This window comes from Tachyglossus aculeatus, chromosome 21, assembly GCF_015852505.1.
Source record: "Tachyglossus aculeatus isolate mTacAcu1 chromosome 21, mTacAcu1.pri, whole genome shotgun sequence".
Taxonomy (NCBI): Eukaryota; Metazoa; Chordata; class Mammalia; order Monotremata; family Tachyglossidae; genus Tachyglossus; species Tachyglossus aculeatus.
The window spans coordinates 58,437,982-58,459,758 of NC_052086.1; the positions used below are offsets into that span (position 1 = coordinate 58,437,982).

General features: G+C 41.4%; 1 protein-coding gene across 1 annotated transcript in view; it reads right to left on the minus strand.

Moving 5' to 3' along the window:
* Positions 1-4,652: 4,652 nt before the first annotated feature.
* The window catches only part of FOXK1 (forkhead box K1), a 117,738-nt gene continuing 100,613 nt past the window's right edge, over positions 4,653-21,777 (minus strand). Inside the window, exons 6-9 of the mRNA XM_038763270.1 lie at positions 19,942-20,108; positions 19,493-19,771; positions 17,554-17,778; positions 4,653-15,744 (exon numbers count right to left, since the gene is read on the minus strand). Coding sequence (XP_038619198.1) covers positions 15,524-15,744; positions 17,554-17,778; positions 19,493-19,771; positions 19,942-20,108 — 892 coding nt within the window. The 3' untranslated portion in view covers positions 4,653-15,523. The remainder of the gene's footprint in view (positions 15,745-17,553; positions 17,779-19,492; positions 19,772-19,941; positions 20,109-21,777) is intronic.

Sequence of the window (21,777 nt, forward strand, 5' to 3'; positions counted from 1 at the left end):
CCGTCCGCCCCGGATAAAACAGGCCGCGACGCTCATCACGTGGCGTTCAGCACAGTCACGCGGCGCTAAACGCTGTCACGTGGAGGACACGGCGGGGAGGGAGGGGGGACGGAGGGGAGAGATAGGGAAGAGAAAGAAGAGAGAGAGGGGAGGGGGGAGAGGTCAGCAATACAGAAGAAAGAGGAGAGGTAGAGAAGAGAGAGGGTAGAGAGGCGAGAGATAGGGACGAGAAAGAAGAGAGAGAGGGGAGATGGAGGAGGGAGAGGAGAGATAGAGAAGGGAAGGGGAGAGAGAAGAGATAGAGAAGAGAGGAGGGAGAGGAGGGGGAGATAGAGAGAAAAGAGAGGGGAGGGGGAAGAGAGCAGCAATAGAGAAGAGAAAGAGGAGAGAGAGAGAAGGGGGAGAGAGAAGAGAGACGGGAAAGAGAAAGAAGAGAGAGGGGAGGGGAAAGAGCAGCGAGAGAGAAGAGAGGGGCGAGAGGAGAGATAGAGAAGGGAGGGGGAGAGAGAAGAGAGATGGATAAGAGAAAGAAGAGAGATGGATAAGAGAAAGAAGAGAGAGGGGAGGGGGTAGAGGGGGTAGAGAGAAGAGACAGAGAAGAGAGAATAAATAATAAATAAACAATGGCATTTGTTAAGCAGTTAATATGTGCAAAGCACTGTTTTAAGCGCTGGGGAGGATACAGGGTGATCAGGTTGTCCCACGTGGGGCTCACAGTCTTCATCCCCATTTGACAGATGAGGGAACTGAGGCACAGAGAAGTGAAGTGGTTTGCCCAAAGTCACACAGTTGACAAGTGGCGGAGATGGGATTTGAACCCGTGACCTCTGACTCCCTATCCCGGGCTCTTTCCAGAGATAGAGAAGAGAGGGGAGAGAGAGAAAAGATAGAGAAGAGAGAGGAGAGAGAGAAAGGATACAGAAGAGAGTGGAGAGAGAAGAGATGCAGAAGAAAGACGTGAGAGAAGAGATGAAGAGGGGAGAGAGAATAATAATGATTATGGTATTTGTTAAGTGCTTCCTATGTGCCAAAAACTGTTATCTGAGCGCTGGGGTAGATACAAGGTAATCAGGTTGTCCCACTTGGGGCTCACTGTCTTAATCCCCATTTTACAGATGAGGTAACTGAGGCACAGATGAGTTAAGTGACTTGCCCAAGGCCACACAGCAGACAAGTGACAGAACCCAGGATTAGAACCCATGTCCTCTGACTCCCAAGTCCATGCTCCTTCCGTTGAAAAGAGAGGGGAGAGACGGGAGAGAGATCTGCGGATTCAATAGTTGTTGGCTGTAAAGTCACAGAACTCCTTCCATCCCTGCTGTGGAAGTAGACTTGGGCTCCTTGTGGGCAGGGATTGTCACTCTTTATTGTTGTATTGTACTTTTCCAAGTGCTTAGTACAGTACTCTGCACATAGTAAGCACTTAATGCAATCAAATAAATGAATGAAGTAGAGCAGCATGGCATAGTGGATAGAGCACAGGCCAGGGAGTCAGTAGATCATGGGCTCTAATCCTGCCTCCACCTCTTGTCTGCTGTGTGGCCCTGGGCAAGTCACTTCACTTCTCTGTGCCTCAGTTCCCTCTCCTGTGAAATGGGGATTAAGACTGTAAGCCCCAAGTGCTTAGGATAGTGCTCTGCACACAATAAGCACTCAGTAAATGATTGAATGAATGAATGTGGGACAAGGATTGTGTCCAACCTGATTAGCTTGTATCTACCCCAGCCCTTAGAACAGTGTTCAGCTCATAGTTAAGCACTGAACGAATTCCATAATAATAATCATAGGCCTGGGAGTCAGAGGGCCAGGGTTCTAATCCCTGCTCCACCACTTGTCTGCTGTGCGACCTTGGGCAAGTCACCTAACTTCTCTGCACCTCAGTTGCCTCCTCTGCAAAATGGGGATTCAATACCAGTTCTCCCTCCTACTTGAGCCCCATGTGGGACTGTGAGCCCCAAGTGGGACAGGGACTGTGTCCAACCTAATTATCTTTTATCTCCCCAGTGCTTATACAGTACTTGGCACTTAGTAAGTGCTTAGCTTATGCCATAATTATTATATGTAATTAATGCATACATAATGTTAATTCTGGTAAAAAGCAGTTTCAAATACAATGTATAAATAGCAAATTAAATATTACTCTTCCCTAGTGAGCACAGGCTGGACATATGGATGACCAAAAATGGTACCCAATACACTGTTCTAAGACCATATACATGGGTTGGTCAAATTGCAGCTCATGAGCCATGTACCTTACTCATATACAGTCTGCTGTAACATACAGAAAGTGGGTAGGATCAAACCTCTTCCACTGTTCTCCATCTGAATCTCTTCACAGTACAGAATAGAAGACTTTCTACATCCTGCATTGCCTTCTCTAGATTAAAACTGACCAGATTTGAGAAAGCTCAAATTGGGCCAAGGAGAGAGGAAAAGACCAGGGCTGAAAAACTGGTGGAAGGGGGAAAATGTGGAGAAAGGAAGATGCAAAGATGGAAAAAAAAAAAAAAAAGGTGAAGGGTAATGAAAGGAAGGAGCAATGGGGTACTCTGTGCACACGGGCCGGGGAGGTAAAAGACACAGGATAAGAAACATAGAAGAGAATGGTAGCCCAAGGTAAGGGCAACACAAATGCAAATTATGAACTCACCACTACCACTGATTTTCTCAGCAAGGCTCGCTACTGCTGCCACCACATAGAACTTGTAGGTGGGGCTCCCAGACTTGGCTTCAGAGATGAGAGGGGTGGTGTGAGACCCCATTGCTTCATCAGACCTTAAGCAGCAACATCGCAGCAGTACTCATCCACAAGGGCCTGAAAGGAATTACATGGCCCTTGCCCAAGGCACAACCTAGAGCCCCACTAACAGAATCTCAAGAGCAACTGGCTTTAACAGAGCAGGACCTGGCCAGCATAGACCTGGTATTCAGTGGCAACTGCTAAGGCCTCCTGGATGCACAACAAGTGGCCTTTCTGGACCAGATGATGTGATGCAACTGCCAAGGCTGTTCCAAATCACTTAAGCACTCTTACCCCTTCCTACCTTATCTTTCTACTCTGTTTGTCTCTCCCAAGTACTTAGTACAGTGCTCTGCACACAGTAAGCGCTCAATAAATACAAATGAATGGCAAATTCATTCCTTCAACTGTATTGAGCGCTTACTGTGTACAAAGCACTGTACTAAGCGCTTGGTAGAGTACAATATAACAGAGACATTCCTCCCCACAAGGAGCTCACAAATCACCCGAGGGGTTTTTCCCCTGCCACTGACACCGTAAGTGGACATTTCTATTAAGGAGCCTCTCTTTATAATGTACTTAAAGGCACTCAATCAGCACACTCTCTTTCTCTCCCCTCTACTTATCCTCATTCCCTCCCATGACAACCTGGGCTGCACACTTCACTCCAATAATCCCAAACTTGTCTCTGTGCCTTTCTTTCATCACTAACTCCTTGCTTCCATTCTCCCTTCTGCCTGGAATTTCTTCTTCCTTCATATCCTCCAGACCACTATTCTCTTCATCCTCAAAGCCCTACTAAAATCATAACTCCAGGAAGCCTAATATCTCCTCTACTCGCCATACTTTCCCCTCCCTTCTGCACTGTTGCACCGAAGTCCTTATCCCTTTCGAGGGACTCACCCCCAAGAACCCTGCGGTCAATCTTAAGTAGGTATCCTTAAATTCATTTGCTTCCCTCTACTTGTAATTTATTTTAGAGTCTTTCTCCCCTGATAGACTATAAGCTCCTTCAGGGTATGAATGGTATCTAATAACTCTAGTGTATTCTCCCTAGTGATTAGTATAGTGCTTTGCACAGAGTATGAGTTCAAGAAATACTGATTGACTAAAAACAAAAGTCCTTTCAGTTCAGGGACAGAGGAAATGATCAAATCCCAAGAAGCAAAGACCCTAGACAGTTAGGTATAAAGTGACCGTAAATATAAAGACTACAAATATTCTACCTTAGGGGGTGTGCTCTAGGGGTGCCCTTCAGATAGAGCTGATAATGAAAATTATATTTCTTGATGCCATATGATAATAACAATAATTGTGGTATTTCTTAAGTGTTTCCTATATGCCAGGCACTGTACTAAGCGCTGAGGTGGATACAAGCAAATTGGGTTGGACACTGTCCCCGTGTCCAATCTTAATCCCAATTTTACAGATGAGGTAAGTGAGGCACAGCAAAGTGACTTACCTAGGGTCACACAGCGGATAGTGGGGGAGTCAGGATTAAAATCCAGGTCCTTTTGACTCCCAGGCATGCTCTGTCCTCTAGGCCATCCTGATGCATCTCGACTGTTACCTCCCCTCTAGAAAGAAAGCTGCTTGTGGACAGGGAAAGTGTCTACCAATTCTGTTATATGGTACTGTCCAAAGAGCTTAGTACAGGGAAATGCACAAAAAAAGCACTCAAACACCACTGATGCCACATCTTCCTGCAGATACATGATCCAAAAGGGAACACAAGAGGCCAACTGTCATTATTCACTATTCCTTAAAACTCCCTTGAGCAACAAAAGTAAAACCAACAGTTAAGACCCAAAGAAAGTAGAAAAAAAATGTTCTCGAACTTGAAAATGTTTGAGTCATTCTCTAAGGAACCATGACAGCCCATGTAAATCATTCAAAAGGACCACATACACGGTTTGGGGATGTCTTCTCTTTAATATATAATTTTATTTCTGGTTATAGAAACAAATGCTAAGAGGAGAAGCAAAACTTCCCCAACCACATACATCAATTTAAGATAATAGATAACAGAACAGTTAAAATGAATGAAAAAAAAATAGTAGAAATTTTAAAACTTTGTTATAGCTTTGAAACATTAACGTCTGATACAATTAGAAATCACATTCAGATCTCAAATTACTTTTAAAAAAAGTATGGCTCCTTATAAAAAAAATACTGTATCCCATTTGAAATGAAAACACAGGTCCAACCTTAGATGCTGGTTTTTCCATTCTTATGACTGAAGATTGGTTTTCTTTCCTCACCATTGGACTGGCTGGTTTTACCCCTTTCCTTGGTTTCCCTCAGTTTGTGATCACAGACCAAAAGTTTTTGTTACTGATGGTGAAACATTATATTATTTGAAATTCACATCCAACATCCTAGACCTACGTTCCCACTTTAGAGAGATACCACCTGCTTTTTCAAGCACTGATTACTAAACAAGTTGTGAAAAATACTTTAGACAGCCACTGTAAAAAAAAAAAACTACACACACACACAAACACACATTCACACATCCACACACACATCCACACAAAAATATCTCTAGAGGAAAATTCTTGTTTGGATAAGAAAAAACCAAACTACAATGCTGGCTTCATCCTACCTCTTCCCTTAAGTTAAGTGCCAAACATCTAGGCAGAAAAAGGAGAAGGTGCATTCCCTGTGTATGTGGAACTGTTTGAGGTTTTTATACAGCTGAAGTCTGGCAATCCCAAGGAGCTATTTTGAGGTTAAATCTTTATCTCTTCTATTTCTTTTCCTCCTCCCTGAAGCAGGAATCAACACATACAGAATAAAAATACTTTTAACTTAAAAATGGATAACTGTCTAGCTATTGGAGGCAAGTAGAGTTTATTCTCTTTTTAAAAGTGTCTCCTGTCTTTTTTAAGCTTAATGAAATTGTCCATCTTTAAAACTCTGAATATTAACCCTTTAGGTGCCACTGGCACATTACATAAAACTATAACTCCTCTCCAAAGCCCAGCCTCATTACCTTGGTTAGTGATCTGAGAATGCCTTTGTTCTGAGAAAATGATTACTTGGAAATCACACCCAATAACTCCTTATCGCAAAAGAGTTTTAACATTGTTCCATTTCCCCTTTAAAAAAGACATGCTACCTGTTTTCTCATAATTTAACAAAGAGGCGGACTTGTGCTGATTCACTGAAGAGAATGCTACAGCTGCCCTTCTTTGGTTTTTAACCCTCTTGAAAATGACCACTCCACCGAACTTAAGGAACACCGAGATGCCACTGGTTCATTTATTAATGCTGTAGTATGGGAAGTCTACTTTGATTCATCCCTGTGATGCAATCTGTTTACAGAGACCTGATGTGATTAATTTAATTACACAATGCTCATGAGTAAGTTCTACTATCCTGGAACCCAGCAATGCCTTCTCTAGACATCACTGTTGGAACCGCTCTACCACAGAGTGAGAAAGCAAATGTCAAAATTGACTTTCCTCCCCTGGAAGAGTGGTGCTTACAATTTAGTAACTGCTCCCATTTACCTGCTTTGGAAAGCACCAGACAGTAAAAAAAAAAATAAAAAATACTTCTTTTTTTCTGGACAGTGATAAAGAGAAATATAAAAATTCCCAAGACTCACTAATGCTAGGAAGAAATTTTAATCTGGACTCATGAAGGAGAATTAAAACATTTAGGAGGTCCTTCTCAGAGACAGCAAACTTTTCTGGTCCCCCTTTATCCAATTTCATCTCTAAAAAAAGTCACAAATTTAAATATTCACTTCTACCAATTACACAATTTTAATGATGCTTCCCCCAAGGTAAAGCAGAAAGCCATACACTACTGGAAGCTTCAAAGATCAAAAAGTGGTCCCTGTCTCCTCATGCAGGTGAGAGGGGTAATGGCACCATCCCTAGTAGGAACTCTGTGATTTGTAGTTGCAGCAGCATATTTTGTGTGGTGTATTCCCTTCCTGATTATAGTTGAGTCAGCCTCAGTGTCACCACAGCTGCAGTGTAACAACTGAGAAACACAAAACCTCAAGGTGGGTCAAGCAGCAATAAGCTCCCCAACTACAACTCCCTCATGTATTTATCATCCGATTCTTTTCAACTGGCTCATCCTGATAACTCCTCTTTGACTGGAACCAGCCCCCTTCCACTGTAAGAAGAACCCTAGGTAAACCTACTTCAAACAAACAGAACTGATCACTGACAGGTAGCTGGAATGGCTCCTCAGGGTGCCTATGGTCTAAGGCGACCATGCTTCATGGTTGCTGACTCTGGGGATGTGGAGGAAAGGAAGGAGGGAGGGCCAAATTTGGAACAGGAAGAACGTCAGATGCAGCTCAGAAAACATTCCAACTGAATTTGGAAGATGGCTCCCGATATGACACAAGTGTTTCACAGCTGAGTTATTAAATTTTCCACAACCCAGTACTTTGCCCCGATCTCTGCATGGAACTTCCTTCCACTGCACGTTATCTCCCAAGGATGAATTTGTAAGATCTCCAAGGACCCGGTTTTCTGCAAACCCTGCAGGATTCCAGATAGATTTTCTGTCTACAACTTACTAATTGTTGTAGGAAGATCTGTGGGATGTAGAACTAAGTGGTCACAGCCTGTGTATTTAGAACTTCAATTTGGCCTTTGAGAGATGTAAAAAGCAAGATCAAAACAAGTCGCACCATAAAACAGGAATGATCAATATTAGGGTTGAGACTAGTAAAATTGAAATCCATCCCACTTAACTAAATTCCCTGTTACATTCTCTGAGAGTGAGCGCTTTACTCTCTGCATTAACACTATAAAACGTACCGTTCCACTCAGCAAAAAGGAACAGATATGTGACTATATGGCTCAATTTTATAATTACATTAATATTAATAAATATAAACTTTGTTTACATTGGTCTCTAAAGGGGAGTTTCTTTTCTCCATAACTCGAATAAATCACTGCTTCTCTAAGGCTGGGGGAACGGTAGGGAGCTTTGGAAGATCTGATTGGATATGCTGCAGAAGTTTTATACCAGGGGTGCAAGTACCTTGGATTCAAAGAACCTTAGTGGGTGTGATCACTCTGATAGCACGACAGAAACAGGCTTGAAAAGAGAAATTACCCCTGCTGCCCCAAGCTCCCTCAGCATTCTTACCTGTATGGCTTTGGGGCAGCTTCTTGCTGTGCTTCCAGCAAAAATACAAACTCTGAGGAGCCAGGGGCAGCAAAAGGAAGTTTTTGTTCTCAGCTGGCTCTAGCTGCTGCCTGGTTACCTCCATTTTGGCACCCAGGAGAATGTGTATGGGGCCGTGTGGGGGATAACAAGGGGTGCAGGAGGTGAAACCTTGAAACTGCAAGGGTGTAAATTCCTAAAACACAGGAGGTCCTAAACATTATAGCCAGTCTTACATTTGAAAGTTACAGGGAAAGAGCTTTACCATATTCACTCCCCACTTGCCCTCACTAAATGAACTTGTCCTTGGTATTTTTTTAAAAAAGAAAATGCCTCCCGAGTACTTGATTATTTTAATAATTGTCATACTACAACCTATACCCAACGAAATTATTTTGTTTTCTGTTTGTCCAGGAGAAACTAAGTGAACACATGCTAAATTTTCCATTCACTTAGAACAGAAACTTTGCTACCAAGATCCAACTTTGATCAAAGGTCAAGAGGTAAAGACAAAGTGAATGTTGCATGTCACGTAGCATGGAGACAGAACAGTTGCTCTAATTAAGTCACTAAGTACTCTTTAGGAAAGACATTTAGCAGCATTCAGATAAAGAGACTCCTTCTCAGCTCCTCACGGCCCTCCTGGGCCCCTACACATTCTCCCATCACCCACGAACAATCTTACATTTGAACCAGGAGGAAACGTGCAAAATCACTTCAGAACTGTATGTTCAGAGATAATTAGCACTGATGAAAAATGGCATCTCCCTGCATGTAACTGCATACCCCAACTGGCAATCCCCTCCAGGAAACACTTAACCACTCCACACTAGATGTAGCAGCTTTAAATGTTTATCCAGAAATAAAATGCAAAAGGACAGCAGTTGAAACAAACAGAAACAAGCTTTAGGATTAACAGAACCAAGTCCTGAGCAAATGTTAAGTATTTTAAAACCTTAAACCAGAGAGAAGGTCAGGCAAGAACTTTTTGAACCAAAAGAAACAATATTAAATACATGAAAACGATAAGGAAGTGATGGACGGTAAAAATAGAAATTGTTTCAGTTTAAATCAAGACATTTTGTTGCAGGTTCATTCAACTCTCAACTCAGAAAAGAGTTAGAAATAAATACCAATTACTCTTTGAATTCACCTAAATCTCAATTCTGTCTATAGCAGCAAATTTAAGAAAGCCATAAGGCTTTATTAAAAAACAAAAACCAACAGCGTTAGTTCCTAGGCAAAAATTAAAGACAGAAAGCTCACAATAAAGTTTCAGGGAAATAAACTATAATTGTAAACACAGAACGAGGGATTAAGTGTGTCTCTAGGTCTCTAATTACCAACTTTACTTGCAGCACTCTGAGGTTCAAGCCAAGATCGTACTATTACCTAGCATTTCCAGCATTTTTCATATTTGAAAAATGATTACAAATCGTATTTAGTAGGTACTCTACAACCACAGTGCTCTTTTCAGCTGAGATAGAGGCAGCCATATGAGTGGATATTTTAAGGTCCTTTAAATAAAATATTTCCAGAGTGTAGGATTTTTCTAAAAGCAATTATTCCCACAAAGAGTGCTTTATAACAAAGATAGAACAGCAAAGACAAAAGATGAAAAGCAGTTCTTCATAGTAGATATTTTAAGTCTCCTTTACTGGCAAAGCTGACTAAGCTTTTTTTTTAAAAAAAAACCAAAAATACTATGAACTTACATTTAGTTTTCGGTTTAGTAAACTCCATCTTCCTTCCAAGCTCTGTATATTTACCTTTTTAAAAAAACACTCTTTCCTTCAGCTTTAATTCTAAGTGTATATGAAAGCCCACAACATGATAGAAAATCTGTTCTGCATGTTTCGATATTATAGCTAAAACTGAAAAGCATTCAATACTGCCCACCCCCACCACTCCCCAAAATGAAAACAAGCCCTTCCCCCTCTTATATGCTTCATATTTCCCTCTTTATGATGCTGAACCAATGTTATGATTAGGTACAATTTATAGCAGGCCCTGTGTAGATTTAAGACAAAATTTAAAGTGTTACTTTTAAGGATGAGTTTTTCTCCAAGACAGGATATTTTTCTGAGAGGAATTATTCCACATCATCGGACGAAGGCTTTTCATGGGGTCAAGTCTATCTCTGCCTGACCCAGAGGGAGGTTCCTATACCTTAATGTGGAGCATAAGAAGCACTGAGAACTCTAAACCCCTCCTATATAAAAAAGGGGATAATATCAAAGACCAGTGATTGTAGTGTAAAGTATCTCTACCCCTTATACCCCACAAGTAACCCAATTTCCAAATATTACAGCATACACTTTAACTTCGGGGACAGGAGGGAAAATAAGGAGTGAATGCACAGTCAATGATTATTTCCTTTACTCCAAGAATCATTTACCAAATTTTCTTGAAAATGAGAAAAGTGGCAGCATATACGGAATTTGCGAAAGCAGAAGAACAGGCCATTACTATTGTTGAGCCAACTTATCAACACCAACTTTCGGATGTTCTTCAAATGCCTTTAGAGCTACACTGATCCCTTTCCTAGTTTTACTGCCTTACCCTTTCCAACTCTTACTCCAGGCAGAGATCAAGGAAAAAATCTTTTCCCTCCCTTGCTGGAGATAGAACCTGTTCAGCACCTGGGGCAAAGGACACCCTGAGTTTTGATTCATCTTTGGGTAGACCCTGGTCTTGCTACTAAACAGCAGACAAAATAGGAAGTATGGGGAAGTGATGTATAGGTAAATTAGGCACACAGATTTAGAGAGGGAAAAAGTGAAGAAAGCTTCAGCCAAACTAATTATTTTACTGTTACAGATCATATGAAAATCTGCATCTTATTTTGCCATAAAAGGATTAATGAGGACTTTTTTTTCAGGGGGAGGGTCTCAGAAGACATGAGTACTGCATTTGAGTTCAAGAAGTCAAAACAAATTTTGTTATACTTCTGCCCAAAGGGAAAGTAGTTGAGATTCAGGAAAAATAAAACAATGAAAAATGTTCGTGTGGGGCAATAAAAGGTAAGGGAAAAGATAGCCAATTCCTGATGGAGTTATAAAGTCTTGGACAGCATCATCTTTTTCATAAAGCGCTTAGGATTGCTGATGCTCAATAAATGCTGAACAACATTAATCAAACTATATGCATATTCCTAAAGCTCATGCAGTTGGTTGATGCCACGGTGGTAACAGATTCCATTTAAGATGAGGCTTTTCTGGGAGAAAGCCAGAGGAATTAAAAGTACTCTCATTGCCACGTGTGCATGGAAGTACATTGCCAAAAAGTTCAAGGAAACTACTAAAGATGTGATGATGGTTCTCATTGCTTGTCGACACACTGAATTTCAGTGTTACCTCTTTTCATTATTATCAAAAAATCCCATTACATACTCTCAATTACAATGCATCAGGGGTTAGAAGAGTGCTATTGATTAAAAAATTGGAGGCCTGCCTGTAGAATCTGGGGATCCACCACTGGTCACTCCTGTTCAGACTGGACCCACTCTGGAGCACTGGAATTTGCTTTGTCCTTGCAAGATGCCATTTGGCTCAGTTAAATATATTTTGAGAACCTGATGGATCTAACTTTGGATATCTCTGTATATTTTTCTCCAATAGATCTCTTTCTTCATTCATTCAAGAGAGGCTGAAGGAAGTCCCCAGAGAAAGCTCCTCAACCCCTAGAAATTCAGGAGGAAGAGGAGGTGGAAAGGGAATAGAATCAGAAAGAAGAGGAGAAGGAGGAGGAGAAGAAAGTGGGGGGGTGGGGGAGAAGAGGGCCATTGTGTGTTCAGAAAAGGCAGAACATGATCTGTGAAGAGGGCAGAAGCATTCTTCAGTTCCCTTTTGTTAACCTACTTGGGTCCTCCCCAAACCCTGGCAGTCAGGGACATCCAGAAGTGAATCACTTTATCTCCTCAATTACGGTATTTATTGAGCGCTTACCATGTGCACAGCACTGTACTAAGCGCCTTGGGGTACAATAGAATGGTCTCGACTCCAATGCCAACAGAACACTAAACTGCTCACAATCCTCCCAATTTAATCTTTCAGAGGTCTTTGCTGCAAACACCAGATTAGAAGAATTCACCATTTAGGAAACAATATTTTCATTCCCCCCAATCTGCCCCTATTCACATTGCTAGGAAGGCTTTTTTGTTTAACAAGATATTAGAACATTAACAAGAATTGAGAACTAGAAAAATATTAGTGCTAATAGAAGTGCTATACTGGGCAGATACCAATAAAAACATTTGAAATAGACAGGAATATTACAGTCTGCGACAGAAATGCAAAAACGTTTTTGAACAGATAAGCTATTGTACACTCAAATAATCTGTAACATGTTTCAGTTTGGATAGAATGCTATTAGGGGAATTAGAGAATGTTCTACCTCTATCAGGATAGTATGATCCATGGTGTGAAAAAAAACCACTAATGGGCCAGACCTTGATCAAGGCATGTGTCCTGTATTGTGAGTTTTCCTTAGGCCAAAGTTGAAAAAGAACGTAACTCTTGTGTTTTAGGAGAACTGTGTGTACTTTCCTAATAATTCAAAAGTGGTGTACTCTCCTAAAATGAGACTTAATCTAATAAAAGGGGAACTCAAGATTTTGGTGATTATGTTAAACCTAATTTACCAATTGGGTCAGGATCGAGACACAAGGCATTTATACATGGAAGAGAAAGAGCATCTGGGAGCCCCCCAAATTTGTTACTGAGCTCCTTGTAGATCCCTTAACCTGGAACCTCTTGAATGGTTAAAGGTTAATTCTACCAATGCAAAATAAAGCCTGCCTGTCACCCACACACAAATATACATGCGCACGCACACAATGCACACACCACACACACCATTAAAAATGTAAATTATATAAAAAGTTAGGAAAATGTAAGCACGGAATGGAGCATAATTTTATCGCCATTAGCTGCAGATAATCTGAGAACAGCACTGCTAGTTGTTTCCATCCTATTCTCAAGTTTCTGAAGTTTCATGTTTTTGCTCTGAATGGACTTCAATGAATATTTTCTTTAATGAGCATCATTATTTATTTAGAATATTTTCTTTTGCTGGCTTTTCCTTTCCCAGGCAGAAGAGGCATAGTTTGCCTCACATGTTGCCATAAGGGTCAAAAACATTTTAGCTCAGAAAGCTTTACTAGTCAACCCAAGTACTGGGTACTTAATCCCCATTTTAGAGATGAGGAAACTGAGACACAGAAAAGTGAAATGTCTTGCCCCCGGCCACCCACAGCAGCCCAGGTCCTCTGATTCCCAGGTCTGTGCTGTATCCATTAGACCACACTGTTTCTCTGTAGGATGCTGGCCTCTACTTAAAAATTACCCAAAAAATGCTGTTATTGGGTTTTGGGTTTTTTTGTTTTTCAAATGGGAACTTCTTGGTTAGCTTCTTATCCATGAGATATTTTCCTGCTTCTTCATCATCTCATATGCTTTAAAGGAAGTTTTAGGTATCATTGGGGTATTTCTATTAGGAATTACTGACAGGGTAACCAGCTAAAGAGCAATGTGGACAAGTTGTAGTTTGGGAAGCTCAAGCTGCATCCCATCCAGGAAATAGACTGTTCTAGGGAGAGACACTACTTTCAGAGTTTTGCACAGAACTACGCTTTTTCCTCATATTGGTCCAAAGTCAGCAGAGCAAAAACCTGAAAGGCCAGCAAAAGGAAAATCAATTCTTAAAAGATGTGAGTTCCCACGCCTCCTGCTACATTCCGCTCGAGAGAGTGGGCAAACCCAGACTTAATAAGCCATCACACTTCTACTACATATTTATATCAGGCTTCACATCTAAAAAGTTTAAAGAGACATCAAGAGTTTGTCAGCTGTCAGAGTAGCTACTGGACTGTCCTACCCCTACAGCTGAGGCAGGAATTAAATAGCTCATGATCTACTTCCTCAAACCTGAAAGCTGCCATGTGTGCAAATTCAGGGGACTCTACTTGGAAATAAACAGCCACTACAATGGAGCAGGCTACTCTTTTCTGCTCCTTCAGAGACCACTAACACATTGACCTTACAACAAAACAAAAGCGATGCAGCCAGATAGTGATAAACCCTGAGGGGCCCCACACATCACCTAACAACTTCATGGAATAATAATAGGATTGGCTGAGCGCTTACTAGGTGTCAAGCACCGTTCTAAATCCTGGAAAGGGAAGTTAGTCTCCAGTCACCTTAATCTATTCCCGAAGCCATGGGTGTTTTAGAAGGTGGAGACATTTTCAGGTTAATCTGGTAAAATGTAGAAGAAATTTTAATGGAAATGGTTTAAATGAAAAGGTTAAAGAAATTTTGTGACCCATTCCTGATGAGGACGGGAGGAGAATAAAGAGGTTTTATTATTGTTCAGTTTCCAGTGCAATGAGAGACACTCATTTTCTCTTGCAAGTTCATATGTGTCATTTGGATTCTGTCTAGAACACCAGGGCCCATCAATGATCAACAAGAATTGCTCCAAAACTTCAGAGCCTGGATGCCAGGTGTCTGCTTTAGTACACTGGCTTTTAATTCACTTCCAACTGGGCAGAGAGTGCTCTAATGCAGGAAGTAAGTAATTTTCCATGAAGTTAACAGGTCAAGCAATGGATTCACTCTACTGCAAGTGTCATGCAAAAGAATAAAAAATCCTCATTGCAAAAAAAACTAAATTTGGCAAGCCCCAAAGACATACAACTCCTTTTGTATCTGTCAGAGTTCTTATTAGGCCCAGATTCTTTGGTGGTGCATCAACTCTGAACAAAAACAAGAGATATTTTGGGGGCCAAAAACTGAACCAACCAACCAAACAAAAAATTAATGCTAATACTTTTATCATTTTCCAGTGAAAAACACTAGAGAAACTGTAACTTGAAGATCACCCTGGTCAGATCCTATCATTTCTCCTCCATCTCTCAACTGGCCCTTATAAGTACGAATTCGTGTTAATTATCATTATTTTCCTTTAAGAAGCCATTTTTTTTTTTAGTGGGGAGGGAGGGAGAAAGGAAATTGGTACCATGTTATTTTAATGCTTTCACTATGATCATCAACGTAAGTATTCCACGAATGGGCATGGCTGTTTTTCGAAAAAGTCACTGAGTCTGAAATCCTAAGAGGCAGTGTTAAGGCATTGGAAGATAAGGAGCCTTTCTTTTTTTTTTTTTTTGCAGACCAAATCTGTTTGCATTACATTCCTTAACATACTGAACCACATCCCCGTGTTCTCTCATCCCTTTGAAGAAAAGGGTGAGGGAGAAGGGAAGTGCTGAAATAAGAACAAGTGCCAGCAGTCATACAATCAGTTGTCTGAATCTGTTTGTAAGTATACACATGTGTGTTGTGTGTGTGTCTGTGTATGGGGGAGGGGTTGTAACTAAAGTTGGGGATGGAAAGGAGGAAACGGCTGGGTGGGGGAGTGAGGGCAGGGATGTAAAGGCCAAGTTGAGTTCCGGATGCAGGTAGATGGAGGGCTTTTTTTTTTCCCAATCTGTTTGGCACCTCAAGCTGTGGAGCTGTCCTTTATACATAGCTTTTAAGAAGAGCTGCTATTTATTTCAAGTGGTTAAACTTCTGCTCAACATTCCTTTTTGAAGCTCTTTCTGCTCCACACATATTCCAGCTCCTCTTCCGGGACTCCTCATTCACCGGATCCCTGCCCTTGCGGCGCTGTTGATGTTATCACCCCTGCTGCCTGTGCCACAACAGTTCCACTGGGTTCTTCCATCCGGGGTCTCTTGACATCCGGCTCCCCTGAAGAGGCCGCTGGGTCTTCGGGCCCCATCTCACACACCCGGGTGACCACTACAGGGGTGGATGAGCTAGCCTGGGCTGCGAGAAGCTGCAGTGGGTTTGTGAGGGCTGGGAAATGAAAGAGAAATAAGTTAAATCTGCACATCAAGGAATGCCAGTATTTGCTTTTCTGAAAGGGGTCAAAAACTGTACGCTGAATGAGATTGTGTTGTACTTTCCCAAGCGTAGTATAGTGCTTTGTGCACAGAAAGCAATCAATACGACAATGAATGAATCCACAAAGTATAAAATGCTTACTCATTAAGGCACATGTACTCACTAAAAATTGCATTATTCAATAATCCTTAAAATTGCTCACCAATGCCATAGGCCAAAGGGAAATTTAGGGTTTGGTTGTAAATTATGAGCAGTTTTTTTTAAAAAATCTGAGCATCTGGAAATCCCCTGATTAAATATGATTACATTAAGGACACACTAAACAAAAAAAACTTTCAAATATTATGGCTGAAACTAAATAACCAAGACCATGACAATCAGCCAAGAACTCCCAACTCCTGTAAAATATAAGTAAATGATATTACGGAGTGTATTTAATGCAGGAAGGAGGTAATGAAAATTTCAAAGGCAGGAGGTAAAAAAAAAGACATCAGCTAGGAGGGACATAGACCAAGCGGCTCTTGCAGGAAGGGTAAGTCCTAGGGTACGTCCTAAATTTGGTAGGAAATATTCTGCAAAGAAGGAAAGCCCAAGGACAAACATATGAAAAGGGTAATGAGCAAGAATGGACAAAAAGAGAGAAGCTGCATGGCTCAGTGGAAAGAGCCGGGCTTTGGAGTCAGAGGTCATGGGTTCGAATCCCAGCTCTGCCACATGTCTGCTGTGTGACCTTGGGCAAGTCACTTCACTTCTCTGAGGCTCAGTCCCTCATCTGTAAAATGGGGATGAAGACTGTGAGCCCCATGTGGGACAACTTGATCACCTTGTATCCCCCCAGCGCTTAGAACAGTATTTTGCACATAGTAAGCGCTTAACAAATGCCATCATCATCATTATTATTAAAAAGGGAGGTTACATAAGCATTGGAAATCTATCAATGAATACCTACTCCTTAAAGCTATTAAACTATGAGTTTCTTTCAATCATTGGAAAGTTTTGTTAAAGAGGACGGATGCATAAAGATAAGATTGGAATGGTCAAGGATGAGGCAGTAGTATTCTGGGTAATTGAGAAACTTAATAAGAAAAAAGGATGCCCCTCTAGGCTATAAGCTAGTTGTGGGCAAGGAATGTGTCTACCAACTCTGTTATACTGTACTGTCCCAAGCGTTTAGTACAGTGCTCTGTACCCAAGAAGCACTCAATAAATACGACACTGATGATATAGGAAACTTGCAAAATCAGTAGGAGTAATGGTATTTATAGAGCCCTTGAGAATAGTGCACTGATCTAAACACTCTGGGAAACTAGGACAGTAACACAAAACTCTTTTCCTGTTCCACAGGGAGCTTACATTGTAACAGGAGAGACAGATAGAGAAACATCAAATATGGCTATTTACACAAGGGCTGAGAATGAGCACAGCAGTGTAAAAGGCTGCTGAAAGGGTGATAAGAATCAGAGAATGGATAACTGAGGTAGAATTGCTGGAACAGGCGGGATTTTAAGAAGGCTTTGAAGGAAGGTGTGTTGGGGGCGGTGGGGAGAGAGGGGAAGCTATGGCCTAGCAGATTGGAGGAGTAAGGAAACTCCAAGTATTCCCCAATAGATGTGGGAATAATGACTGCATATACTAATGCATGCATATATATGCCCGGTTTCTGATACAACTCCAAGAAGAGGGATCCCCTGCTGTTCTTTGTTCTTCTAAAAAGATAAACCCATTAAAAGGGGGAAAATGCCCAGGTCTTTTTATCCTTACCATAAGCGCTTCCAGTGATACTGTTGGTGGGGATGGCATGCTTTCCATTTTGCGTCACTGCTCTCACTGGAAGTTGGTGCTGGCCAATGGTCACCGGGGTGGCTGGCTGAAGGATGGTGACTGTTTGTCCTGGGACTCCCTGAGCCACTTGACTGGCAACGGTTTGGATGACCCGGCTGGCCGTCGGAATTGTTGCAAATGCAATGGTAGGTTTATCTTCCAAACCTGCCAGAATTTAACGCACATCAAAATCACATGCAGCCTTATGGGGTCACTGTTTCATTTTTACCTGATCATTAACACCAATCTACTGTGGAGGGAAGAAGGTGTGCCACAGTTTAAATACACCCAAATCAAAAGATGAGGATGTGGACGTTAAGATTTCCAAGGGATCCAGCTCTGATTAGGTACAGCCTCTGGCTTGCACACCCCCACATTTCAAGGGCTGAAAAGAACAGTAAATAGAGAGATAATAAATTCACAGAGTTCAAGACGGTGATTGCTTATTGGAATATTGGGAATCCCCAATTATTTTCCAACTAGACTATAGACACTGATAAATGACCGGTATGATGATACTGTGGGAAAGTGAAAGCCACCAAAGGGAAAATGGCAGTAATAGCTGGGGGAGATGGCCAGTATAGGGGAGTCTGGGAAGAGCACAAGGGGGCCTGGAAAGAAACCTGTCAGTGGAGAGGAGCAGGGATACCTACTGCCCTTCTCTGACACTCCTCTGGACAACAAACTAGATCCTCCTTCTGGCACTGCATGTTGATAGGCCTAAAATTCCTGAGGTATGCACAGGAATTTCTGATGCCGCCTCTGCCACTTGTCTGCTGTGTGGCCTTGGGCAAGTCACTTAACTTCTCTTTGCCCCAGTTACCTCATCTGTAAAATAGGGATTAAGACTATGAGCCCCATCAACGATGGAGACTGTGTCCAACTCCATTTGCTTGTATCCACCCCAGCATTTAGTAAAGGTTCTGGAACAAAGTAAGTACTTAGTAAATACCATAATAATTTATTATTACCATGATTAATACTAATAACTATTATTATTATTATAAGTGACCTTCATCCAGAAAGTAAACAGATTTCTTTTGTTGGGCCCAAACAATCTAATTTGTGACCTTATCATTTATAGCTAATTATCCTGCTCTTCTCTTTTGTCCAGTCATTATACATACAATATAAACAGAAGGATTTTCTTGTTTAAAATTACCCCCCATATTTCAAATTTCATATGTAACTAAATATACTACTAAAAAGAAATGTGCTTTTATTAGACAAACTATTAGTGGGCTTTTGATGGTATTTGTTAAGCGCTTATTATGTGCCAGACACTGCACTAAGTGCTGGGGTAAATACAAGCTGAACAGATTACACCCAGTCGATGCCTTACATGTGACTCACAGTCTTGATCCCCATTTTACAGATAAGGTAACAGAGGCACAGAGAAGTTGTGATTTGCCCAAGGTCACTCAGCAGACAAGAGGCAGGGCCAGGCCAGGACTAGAACCCAGGTCCTTCTGACTCCCAGTCCCGTGCACCATCCACTAGACCACACTGCTTCTCTAGTGTAATAATATTACTATTGTTATTATTAGTGTGATAACTTTCCACCTACAGTGTTCACTGTACTTGAGACCATGGCATAATGGCGAGAACAGATGTTTCTAAATAGGTGATGCTTATTTTATTTTCTTAAAAAGATCATATTCCTGGCACTTAATATGCCCAAGTGTCCAAAGCGGTAGAAATAGTCTATCACTTCAGCACCTTGTTACATTTTTCCGATCAAAATACACTAAAAGATTTCTCGATTTTAATTTACTGTGGTCTCTATAGTCCTAGTAGCCACGGTGTAACCCAGTGCATTTTTATGGAGCCCAAATTGCCCCGATTGAGTGTTAACCAAATTACCAAAGAGATAGGTTACCTCTTGGTTCACTGCCCAAGTCCAATACTGCTCCAGCTTCATGGACACCTCCTGCTGTGCCTTGACTGGTTAATATGTACCCATTAGCTGAATTGGCAGAGGTGGTCACAACCCTGACCATGGTAACAGTGGGTGCTTGCTGAACAACATGAATTGCGTGAGCGGACGGCTGCTGAGAAGTCACTATTGAAGCTGGCATGTAGGCGACAGGTTTGGCCACTAAATTGGATGGTCGGGGAGGAACAGCCATGATCACCGGTTGAGCGCTGACAGGAGACCCTGAAGTAAAGAAGGGGAGAAAATAAATTAGGCTCCCGGACTGATTCACAAGCAGTCCACTTTTGTGAGGATGTTTTCTTTTTTGTACGTCAAGATTCAACTCTAGTCCCACGCTGTTGATGAAAAAAGATAAATATCAACCCAGTAAAGAGTTGTAAGCTGATCCTTACCAGGTGCACTTTGTGAATAACGATACTCTGGAACAGAGGCTAATTTTGACCCAAAATCATGGTCGTGTGGAATGGGTGAGCCCTCCCGCGATAAGCACTCCGGAGTCTGCAGACCACTAGAATGAGGAGACATTAGCCCGGGATGAGTAGGGGAAGCAGGTGCACTTCTGAAAAACAAAAACACAACCAGCACCCATCAGAAAAAGGTCAGAGGGCTCACATCTCAGGGGATGAAATAGACTACAAAGCAAACAAAACATTAAATTCCCTAAAATATATAGCCCCAACTGTTTCCAAATGCTACTTCTGCCCTGAGATACATTTTCAACACTGCTACTTTTTGGCACCACACTGAACAACTAACAACATAGACACACCGTATTAAAGCACATTTAGTGAGACGACGTTGTAGGTTTTAGTGAGACTACTAAAAACACATCAGGAACATTCATTCTGTGATTGACAACAGCACTCACCTTCCAAGAAAATGACTTGGGATTTTGCCGCTGGCCACTAAAAAAAATTCTCAGTTTTAACCGGCTTCCATTTGATATACATATATTTCCCAAGAGCAAACACAACAGAGAACGAGACATTAATTCAGAAATACAAAGCCCTATTTTGCATGCCCAGCAACTGAAAAACCAATTTTCTCCAGCCTCTGAACAGTTGCACCAGAGGATTGCCTAAAGAAGCAGGAAAGGGCAGTAATAAGCGATAAGTGACTGCACTGCTCAGCAGCTGCTTTCTTTCATTATTTGCACCACTCTCTAGTGTTGTGGCAAGTATTTCTAGGATAATGGGTCGGGGAGAAGGGGAAAAGGGAAGGGGAGAGAGGGGAATAAAAGGCCTAGATGAGGAAGAGAAAGGTACTTGATAGAAAAGTACACAACTGGAGGGGAAGCAAAGTTTAGTACAATGATATGCCCCAAACAGAAGTTCAATGAATATTATTGATTGATTGATTGATCGACTGACTGAAGGAAGGATGGAAGGAGTGAAATTTTCAGATGCAACCCTGAGTTGGCAAAAGTATAGTTTATAAAGAAAAGTTGAAAACTCCTGCTCTAAAAAATAAGCTCATCAAGTTGTTGCTGCCAGGGTGTTTTGTTTTTCTTCAGTGGGTTGCGGGGAGGCAGGGGGCTACCAAGCTGTGTTTAAAATTAAACTAAGCTTTGCGGGGCAGTGTGGAGCTGTAGCAAGAGAGCACCCAGATTATACTCCATGACCAAATGCCAGGATTTCCTAGAATTGTGAAGGAAATCTGGGGGCATTTGAGTATACCCCCAGACAGGTCAGGGGAGAAAAGGGAAGAATACTAGGAGGGGGCTGAGTACCTTCAAGTAACACTGGGTGGAGTAAATTTTAGGGATTACAGGGATGGGGGAGAGATTTCCAGGAAATGTTGAGCCCTGTAGGGATTATCAATCACTAAATAAAAATATAAAAAGCAGCACAATATGGCACTGATCACACAATGAACCTTCTCCACTCCCATTTTTAAAATATAACTAATGTTCTTGAAAGTAAAGCTTTGATGGAACATTCCCAGAGCTTTCAAGACCTTACAAGCACTTTTAGCTTTGGCTTTTGCTATCTCTGCTGAGATTCTCAATGGCAGAAGTTACCAAAGAAGGAAAGGGATATTCTATGGAGTAGTCGAAACTTCAGAAATAAAAATTAATTTTCCCCAAATTGCTGCAGTATTTACCGTTGTTCAGTTTAGCACACAAGCATCAATATGCATTAACCAGAATTACAGCAATAAAGATGTCTAATTATCCTAACTGCTATATATTTATATTATACATATATAATACAATGATTAATACTGCA